At 39.4% G+C, this 10,232-nt stretch overlaps 1 protein-coding gene across 1 annotated transcript; it reads right to left on the bottom strand.

The window, feature by feature from the left end:
• Positions 1 to 414: 414 nt before the first annotated feature.
• Positions 415 to 7,956, bottom strand: LOC104072655 (endoplasmic reticulum mannosyl-oligosaccharide 1,2-alpha-mannosidase-like; the record flags this gene model as incomplete). The annotated part of the gene is made up of 6 exons (XM_009572183.1): positions 7,938 to 7,956; positions 7,163 to 7,299; positions 5,935 to 6,095; positions 4,168 to 4,277; positions 2,739 to 2,924; positions 415 to 563 (listed from the first exon to the last, which is right to left on the bottom strand). Coding segments are annotated over exons 1-6 (762 nt in total), but the record flags the coding sequence as incomplete, so codon positions are not given.
• Positions 7,957 to 10,232: the final 2,276 nt, after the last annotated feature.

Here is a 10,232-nt window from a genome sequence, read left to right as displayed (position 1 = left end):
CAACCCAAACTATTCTATGATTCTATGCAACATGACGTAATTCTGAAGTCATTGACTGCATCTAGCTAACCTAAAGAGGTGGCTGATGCTGTTAAGACACACAGAAAGGGTGACAAAAGACAACTATTACTCTTTGCCAACCATTTATTTCCTCTTTTGTTTCATGAACTTTATTATGGTCAGCTCTTCACCAACAGAAGAACAGGCATGTAAGAATACCTGATAAAACACAGCAAGGCTCTAAGGTTCTCCAGACAGCACAGGTTTAAAAGATTAATGCTAAATCCCCTTCCCACCACTTTAAATATGAAACTGTTAAAAAACAGCCACACTTAACTTTCTGATGAATCTTCCCTTAACTTTGTCCAATATGGAATACATAATCCAGTTTCATTTGTAAGACTAGTCACTCACAGCTTTTTCCAGGAAGAGGCTATCTCTGGAGAGATGGTAGGTGCTCAGCAAGCCCCCCAGGATACGAATAGTGCTCTCAAAGAGGTTCACATCCACATTTTTATCAAATACTAAATCGTTTACTACCCATTTTCTTGCTTCTTCAAACTCTGCGAAGTATAAAAGGTAGTTCAGTTATGAACTTCTGGCATGTTCCAACAACTAGACTAGAGACATTAATACTCCATATATCCATGACAGTTACTTATAACGTCTACAGAGATCATAATTTTAGGAAAACTAAAATGAAGAGCACATGCTGGGAGAAGTTTGACCGCCATTGGCTTAATTCTTATTCAGCATACACCACATATACACACAGACAGAAATACCCAGCAAAATAAAAAGTTCCTAATAGTCTAAAAAAAGAAGAAATTGAGGAATTCTTTATTAAAATAGTCCAGAAATTGAGATCTTTTAAGTCCATCCATTTGACTTGTCAGACAATTAGTTACACTTCCACAAGAGCCTTCTGAACTTTTTAATTAAATCTTTTTAAACCAAAGCTGTTATCTACCAAGATAACAGATAATGGCTGTTAACTGAAAATGTTAAGTCCTTTAGTCTAGCAATGTCCTGGGGAGCCTGCTTCCTACTTCAGCACCTAACCCATAAAATCCTGACAGTCTGCAATTTTTTCCCCAGAAACAAAAATGGTTGTTTATCACACTGCTAATTCAAAACAGAATGTTAAAAAAGCCATTTTAGATTCAACAGTTAGCTTATCAGAGCATCACTCAATGATTGCTTTTGCACAGGGTCTAACTCCATGGTGTGTGTGAGTTAGCTTAGCCTTCATTGTTAGAGGCATGAGCTATCTCAAACTATCTCACACCTTCCAGAAACTCCTGCTTATGAGCAGGCACAGAAGAACAACCGATTTGCCAGAAACGGAAGGTATTCCACAGGAGATTAACTCCAAAGCAAAAGGATGCCTCTGTGTCCTAATGAAAAAATGTCTTGGATGTTGGGTAAATACTGGATGTTGGGTAGAAGAACCACAGAAAAATCTCTGCTGTCAGATGTTAGCACTATCTAGCAGTACAATAGAAAAGGTAAGGTCCTCTTTCACAAAAGTGTTAGCATTCATCAGCTTATAAGAAAGATTGGCAACCTCAAACAGAACTTGCATTTGTTATTCAGAAGAAACCCCAGGAGCTTTCTAAGGCAATCAGCAGAACTGCTATAAAATATGAAGAAACCTTCACCAAGAACCCATTTTCAACACATCTAAATTACTAATAATTTATTTTAAAAGCTCTATGCAGTTCACAATTAATTTTTTATGGGAAAAGAAAAAAAAGCGGCACACTGTCAACTTGATGAAACTTCAAGATAGCCTGCTCAGGCCTAGAGCTGGACACACATGATATGGAGTTTTCGTTTAATTTAATATTTTACACAAACTTCAAAGGTAGAAAAGACAGAACCATGAAAGACTTTCACTGCTTATTGTCCCCTTACTAGCAGCTCTGTTCTTCCTATCTTGACACAAAAAATTGCATGATTGATAAGTTTACAAAGGTGGCTATCTACCAAGGTTAAATAGATACAGTTCCAGAAATTTTTAAATACCTCTGAAAAAACCCTGCACCACAAAAAAAAAAAACCCAAACAACTCTTAAATACTGATTAAGCAAGTTTTTTGCAACAGCATTGCAGAATTTTTGGCTTAGTTTTTAAAATCTGTTTGAAAGTTTTCTAACATAGTCACTTCCAGAATAACTGTGAAAAAATACAGACAGCAGAGCAGTTCAGGAAAGAAGTATTGAACACTCTGCTTCTCCATCCATTGATTCCTTACAGAAAACAACCTTCTTAAATCCAGATATGAAACATTGGTATTAGGTGTGATAAAACACAACCTAGGACCTTTCAGGCTAACTACCTAAGACTGATGGGTAGAAAGCCTACAGTGACTGTTTAATGGCACAAAGATAGCACTAGGGTTTTAGTACAGAAACAAAAATCAGGAGGCTTATTAATACATTCCTCAGTTTCTAGCAGATATATCCATTGTTATATGTAACAATGGAATATTTTTTTTCTGGCTCAAAATTCTATTCCAAGAAAAACGGTGTCCTTTAATATAGTTGAGGGGGGTTATATTTATTTTTATACATATTGTTTTTATATATATATATCTGTATTTACCCTTACAGGAAAACTAAACTTATTGGCCACACATAATAAACATTCCCCTCAAAGAACTCTGAACATGTACTGCCTGAGTAGAAAATAAGGAGTTATTTTAGAGGGAAAAAATGGAGGAGGAAAAAAATTACCTTCTTTTAAGCCTAAAATCCACATGGTATCCAAGGCATCAATTAAGGTAAGCCCAAGTCCAAACCACTCGCTGTAGGACTTGGATAAAGGCTTCAGCTCATCATGGCCCCAGGCAAAATCCTTGTATCCTTTCCATGCATGGCGGAACGCTTCTATCACAGCCATCTGACGTTCGTTTATGGGCACTGCAAAAGGAAGACAGCACCTTGCTCAAGACTTCTGCAGGGGAGTTATGCAGCTATACCAAACACCATTTTGCTGCATTCTACCCAAAATAAGCTTTCTTCCAAACTAATGGAAGAACCATCCTCAGATTATTCTTTTCAGTACAGATTTTCCTCTGCGGAATAACCAGTCAGTGTTTCTGGTCAGCAGTTCAGCCAGGCGGAAACAGAGATCTCTCCCTCACAAAAAAAAAGTCACTTCTGCAAATAAAACATTAAAATAATCACATGCACAGTTGTTAGGTGAGTAACACTAAAGCTCAAAGACGTGAAAGTCAGGAAATACCAGCATTAAGATTGCTTAAATCACCTGTAACTCAGCTGCTGAATACATATGCTTAACAATACAATCCTCAGCTAATTTACCACATACCATTTTTTCTTCATCTTCCCTGTCTTATTCATTGCTTTCTGCTAAATTTAAAATCAGTTATACAAAATTATTTCTCTTGAATTTTTCATTTAATACAAAAAAGGAAGAAAATTTACATTTTCCATCTTGGGCAAAGCCATGTCTTTTTCCATGGTTCTACTGAAATTTTTCCTCGCAATTTGCCATTAAGTTGAGTTTATGTTACACATCCAACACGAAAAATTTCAAGTCCATTAACTGAAATTTTGAATAATTATAAACAAACAAAGATTTCTAGAGTGGGAAACACCAAGCAGCATAACTAACCCCATATATATTAAGCTAGCCAAATACATCACATTGTAATATGCCACATTTATCATATCAGAACTTCCTCGTATGAACTCAGAAAGCAGAACAACAGGTTCTTTACTCCACAAGGACAGCAACTGCAAAAACAACTTCTACCGCTTTCTGGTGAGCCTTAAAAATAGTTCAGTTTAATTCAGGGAGAAGGAAAACCACTGCTGAAAAAGGAAGCTGTCCATTTCAAGCCCTCGCTCTTTAGACTATCCTTTCCTGGAGAAAAGATGTGAATGTCTGCCTCCTCCCAGAGGCTGTATTTCAAAGATTTGTCACCAAAATTTATTTTCAAATTCTGAAGGCTAATAAGCATGAAGGCTGTCATGGTGGCATAAGGACACTGAAAGGCTTGGATGTTCTAGGTAAATAATCTTTTCTACACTTCTTGTTTCCTTTAATTAAAATAAATAAATAAATTAGATGTGTGTGTGCACAACTTCAACCATAAAAGTGAACAGAAATACAAGTATCATTAACTGTACTATTTACCTGGTTCCTTCTGGTCTTCAGCTTCCATAGATGAAGGTTTTTCTGGTTCCTTTATTTTACTAGACGGCGGTTCGGTGCTCTGGTCAGGTTCTATCACTGCTCCTCTCCAGCTGCAAATACAAGGGATTGTAATTAAGTCTTAATTTGATCACAGAAAGTCATGCAAATGAATGAGACTTATCTCTGCATTTCCTTTTTCTCACAATACTTTGATAAAACAGGAGTTGGATTTTGTATCAAGGATCAAAATAACTATGTTGTCCACTAGATAATTTTTCTGTTCAAAGAAAGTAATTGGCACCAGAGAAATTTTACTGGATTAAGAAATGTGTCTTACAGGCTCTAGGAATTTCATTAAATATCTTGGCAATGGAATTTAATAAAGAACTTCTAAAAATAATTGAAACACCTGAGAATGCTGCATTAGAAGTATTTTGTTATCTACCAGTTCTGAAATGATCATAGGAGCCACTAACTCTAAATAGTATCACACAAATTATGATCATCAAAAAATCATGAATAAGCACAAAGGACTAGCTACTTAAAGTACTTGCTTTACTACCAAGGGGTTCACAAGCCTTCCCTGCGACTACAGATGCATAAATCAGTTTTTACAGGTTTTTATTAAGAATCTCCTGAAGAAGTCTTTCAGAATGGACTTTAGGTCAAGCCAAGTTCATATCAAGGCTTACAGGGCCTTTAAAGTTTATATTGTTTACAGTCAGCATACCTTATGACTTACATAAATCCCATCATTTCATTTCTTACTTTCATTCTTTAAATTTGTAACTAGTCTTCACTATGCTTTCATTGCTCTTCTAGGTTTTCCTGTTACCACCCGTTTAACTCTACGAGTTATAGTGTAAGCACAGGAATAAAACACTTCATTCTGAGAGATTTCAGATAATACCAACAGCCAAAACGCTGATGCAGGCACAGTTCTGATGCTATGATCAGCTTAGCTGTGCCGGTCCTGAAAAGCATATAAAAAAACCAAGCCTAGTGTTCCAAATTTTAAGAACCGCTGCTGAACTTGTACTAGTCTTTTCTATATCCAAGTTACATCCCTTCAGTTATTCCCAAACCAAAAGATTTCGATCAATAATATCTTAGGGAATAACTTAGTATAAATATAATTATAGCAGCATAGACCCTCTGTAAAAGATATTACTATATCTGCATAAGGGGTCTTTGAACTGCATGATTCATCTTTTGTAAGAAAGGAATAAGCATATCTTGTACAATTACATGCACACAACTACATACATGTCTACAGCTTCTGCCCGTTCAACTTGGGCTTACTGTGTTTAGTGGCATCATACCCCTAACCAACACTGACACTGGCATAATCTTCCAAGTCTGGCCCAGGACAAAGACACTTGTAACAGTATTATTGTACTGATACTGGTACATTAATATTTACTACAAAACAAACGGTGGAAACCTACAAACACCGAGAATTCGTGTGAGCACTGAGAGTTTCTAAGTGCATTAGAAATACAGACAGCTTTGTAGGGCTCCAAATCCTCTGCAGTTCTATGATGCAAACAGTAAAAACAGAAAAGCTGCACATTCATCAAAATTAAATATATCAGCCTATCAATATCAACAGCTGTCAGGCCAGACCTGAGAACAAATATATGCAAGGAAAGAAATCAACCTCAGACACAGACAACAAAAAGCCCTTACAATTTTCATTCTAACATCCAATGGATCTTGGTGGGGGCAAGGCGGGGGAGCACTGTAACTTCCTGGAAACATTTCTACCTGATAACAGATTTCTCCATTTTCTCTTCTTTATCAGCCTGGACTGGCTCTTCTACAACTCTACCGGTATCTTGTTGGGTCTTCAGCTTCACATCCCTCCGTGGTGGCTTGATCTGAAGATTGGAAGGACCACGCCGAATATGAGGCGGTTTTGGCGGCTTCTGAGAAAATAAAGAAAAAAAAAAGTGTGCTTGGTATGTTGCAGAAATAGTAAAATTTCAAACCATAAATCAAGAGCATTCCAGTGTTAAACATAACTTCAGATAAATCTTATTTTGATATCGTATCAGCATGGAAGTTCTGCCCTGAATGGAAGGTATGCTAAAGACCTTGGTTTTTTGTTTGTTTTAAACTTTCGGTAAAATTATCCAGTTCTTAAGCTCACACTGTTAAATTACTTTTAAACTACCTCTACTGCTACCAGATATGAATTTAACACAAGGCACTGCCAAAAGATTATAAATATATTTGATTCCATTTTACTTGGCACAGTAAATTTTTATTAGAATCAGCAAAAAGCATGCAAAAAAAAAAGCTTACACAATGCCAGTGTTAGATAATACCAAGAATTACTATCCAGCAATAAATGTACATTTGCACATGATGAGGGAAAGATTTAATACAAAATTTCATATTCATTAACTGGAAATCCCAAAATTCATGAGGTAAATACATGAAGAGCAACACAGTAACCAGTATTCCTCTACTCCACTAATCCACACAGTCAGTTCATGTTTCTTTCCGGTCGCATCCCCCACAAATGTAACCCTTCAAAACCTAACATCTGTTCTGTTTGCTGCTATTTTTCAAGCTACCAGAAAAGCTATTCCAATTCAGTGTGACACTGACTGTATCCTACGTCTCATATTCAGCCACAACTCTATTTAGGCTCCTCACAACAGCAAGACTGATGTCCAGAGCACTCCAAGTTCAAACAAATTAATCATAGCAGGAAAGTGAAGCCTCAAATAAGAGGCCACTGTGACCTGAACTCCTGGCACTCCTAGGTATATCAGTGATTAAGAAATAGTATACTGAACACTCAAAAAGGGTAAAGCCAAGAAATACTATACCAAAGCCCCTCCTGAGAGGAGAGCATTCCACCCAGAGCAGATTTTTATTGCCAGTTATAAATCCTTTCTCCTCAACAACTGTTGGAACTAAGCACTATTTGCAGCTTTCACAAACACTTTGGTAGTTTTATAAAACTCATTTCTTCTCATAGTACCTGTGGTGAAAGCTCTGGGTGGTCTCCAAGGTTGGCATCTGCTTTCTGGGGTGCTGGTAGAACGGCTGGATTTGCTAGCTTTAATCCAGGAATTTCTGGTTCTGTTCTCTGATCATCCAATGATTTGTTTGTTAGACCTAGACACACAAAACTGCTCAGCAAAGGAATCAACGGTTTAGGCTCCAGCTAAAAATTTATAACAGTTTGCTGCATTCATATACTAGATGCACCTCCAAAAAGTGTTTCCATTCACGAAACATTGACAAACACACACTAATTGTTAGATACAAAGTGTCTTTTGCTATTAACACTCTCCCTAATATACAAGGAGGCTGCTAAAAGGCACATGTGGTTTTTTAATTGCTATTATTTTAGTGTCTCAATACAGGCAGTAAGATAATATCAAAGGTAAATGTGCCTTCGTATTGTAGAAAAGCTTGGAATTTCTAACCTGATGGGGAATCACAACCAAGAGAGGATTATCCCATTCTACTGTTTAGGTTTGGGTTACCAATATCTATATACAAACATAATAAAAAAACCAATCTTAATCAACTAAAACAAAACATTGCTCTAGTCAAGATAAACAATGAAAAGGCATATGAAAAATATTTCCGATTAAGCAGAAACAAGTCATTGAAACATGTCATATAAAATCATCTCACAGCTGCGCTTTAGTGGATACACCCAGTCATTGTCAATAAAATTAGAACTACAACAATCTCTTACACATAATACCACATTCTGGTAATTCTGAGCTATACAGAACACATACTTTTCCACGGTTCCCCCATGCTTGTGTATGAAATGACACCACAGACTGCCAAGAAGGCAAACAGGAAGAGAATTACGCTCCGCTGTAGTCGAGACAGCTGCTTCCATTTCTTTAGGAGAGAAAATAAGTAAGAGGAAGAATATTTAGCACGACATTAAGAGCCTACTCAGTCAAAAATAAATTGTTATCTGTCCATTCAGAGCAAGAAACACAAAACTGAGTAGGTTTAATTTTACCCTCTGTTTCCAACTGCAGACATCCATTGCTTATTTTCTTTGATGATAGAGAAATTAGAAATATAACATGCTAGCATATGGCACAGCAGGCTCAGAGAAACATCAGAGTCCCTTGCTGCAAGAACCTCAGAGACTGCTAAGTGCCGAGATACCCCGAGAGCATCACCTACAGTGCACTGACTTTCATCACAACCTTCGCTGGCTGACCTGTTCATCTGCCCAGATGTCAACTGGGAAATAAGCCAAAAGCCTCTTTCCTTCTGTCTGGCTGGGGAGGTACTGCAGAACATACATGCAAAATAAGAAACAGAAGAAAGTGGTAGGAAAACTAAAAAAGTTACTGCAGCAAAGAAGGCAGGCTCAAAAAGCTAAGCACCAGTCACTGGACAAGAAAAGCCAGGCATCCTGCCTCTGACAAACATATGTGGAACTGCCACAGCGAACAGGTCCTGCCACCACAAATACAGCCACCAACCTGCAGCAACATGAAAATGAAGTAAGTCAACAGAACAACGAGGTTTGCCAAGGTTTAGTCCTGGGCAAAAATGTGTTTTTAAAACTGAAGTATATACAACAAAATCACTAAAAGTCAGACAGCAAATGCTACATTAGCCTGAGGAAGAAGTTTCCTCCATTTATAAAGAGAGCAGCTGGAGTTAAACATTAACTGCTAAATTACCGTTTTGTTAGTTTTCGAACAGTCCTACCAAAATTCACTAGAGCAGCATTTTGCTTCTAATTACTGGTTCTGGCGTACAGAGAGGGCGCTTCAGTGCCAATGCTACACTTGGGAACAACCTGCAGTTTCCTACAAACCACTCCACACCCCACAGCGCTTCCCATAGTCCCCACCCTCTTAATAACAACCAAGGCTGCAAAGTTTCAGTGAAGAACTGTCAATGTGCTCACATTGAGCCCCACAGCACACATTTCCTGTTTTCCTCCCACACCGCTGACAGTACAGTAATCCTGTACAGCAATCCTCTACACCCTTCCCTACGCACACCGCAAGATGCTGATACCACTCCTTCACCTTCGTCTCTACCTCCACACCAACTGTGTCATCATCTCCCAATTGCAGAAAGATGCTTGAAACCCACCAGCCCTGTGTTTCCTCAGGGTAGGATGGGAAAAGAGGCATTGACTGTGGTGTCTTGGGATGGGGAGGAACGACATACAAGAATACATGAGGGCATTCACCACCATCTTACTTTTTTTTGCTGACAAAGAATAAGGATAAAAGGAAGGGTGAAACATCTTGTGTCCTATTCCTGCATTTCCCTAGCTGTTAATAGAGAGAAGCTGCCACACTGTGTCCCTAAACAAGTTCTTCATATGCTTCATCTGACCACCTGTAAAGCCTCTATAGGTGGCTATACCTCATCCCCTATCTGCCACAAGGGTTACCTTGTCCCTTTCACTCCCAAACCCGGTAAAGCTGTCTGCCCACTCCCTACTCCCAAGCAGACACGAAGGTCATTTCCACCTAGCTCTGCTGGAGACCCCTCTTCTCACACTCAGCCTTCCAACAGAAAGCAGAGCCATTCCCTTTACTCTCCTAGGGCAGAAGACAGGGCTCCCCCCTTCAGGCCCTAAAATAGGGGACAAAGGCACCAAGACCAAGTCTCACCCCCCCTCCACTCCTGCCCAGAGAGCACAGTGTTGCCCCCCAAAAGCCCACTAGCAGAGGGCAGGATTCCGCTCAAACGCACACCATATCCCCCTGCCCCAGCTTTGTTCCCAAAAATTAAGACATGACTTAGAGCACCCTCAACCAGCCTGCACTCCACAAACCCCTACCAGGTGGAGAGCTGCCACCCGAACACCACTCTTCTCAGAACCCCCAGCCCAGGGCCACCCCTCCCCAAAGCCCAGAGCATCCCCGTCGTCAAGTGCCCACAGCTTAGGCCCCTTCCCCAGCTCGGAATAGGGGGTCCCAAGCCAAGACCCCCAACACACAGTCCAGCTGCACCCAAGCCCAGGGACGCCCCTCACTGCCCGCTCCCTACAGGCCCTCCCTCCCCAGCCCAGCAGGACTCCCGCATTGCCAGCTGCCCCC

The sequence above is a fragment of the Fulmarus glacialis genome, unplaced genomic scaffold (assembly GCF_000690835.1).
Source record: "Fulmarus glacialis isolate BGI_N327 unplaced genomic scaffold, ASM69083v1 Scaffold43720, whole genome shotgun sequence".
Taxonomy (NCBI): Eukaryota; Metazoa; Chordata; class Aves; order Procellariiformes; family Procellariidae; genus Fulmarus; species Fulmarus glacialis.
This window is presented reverse-complemented; position numbering and strand designations above follow the sequence as displayed.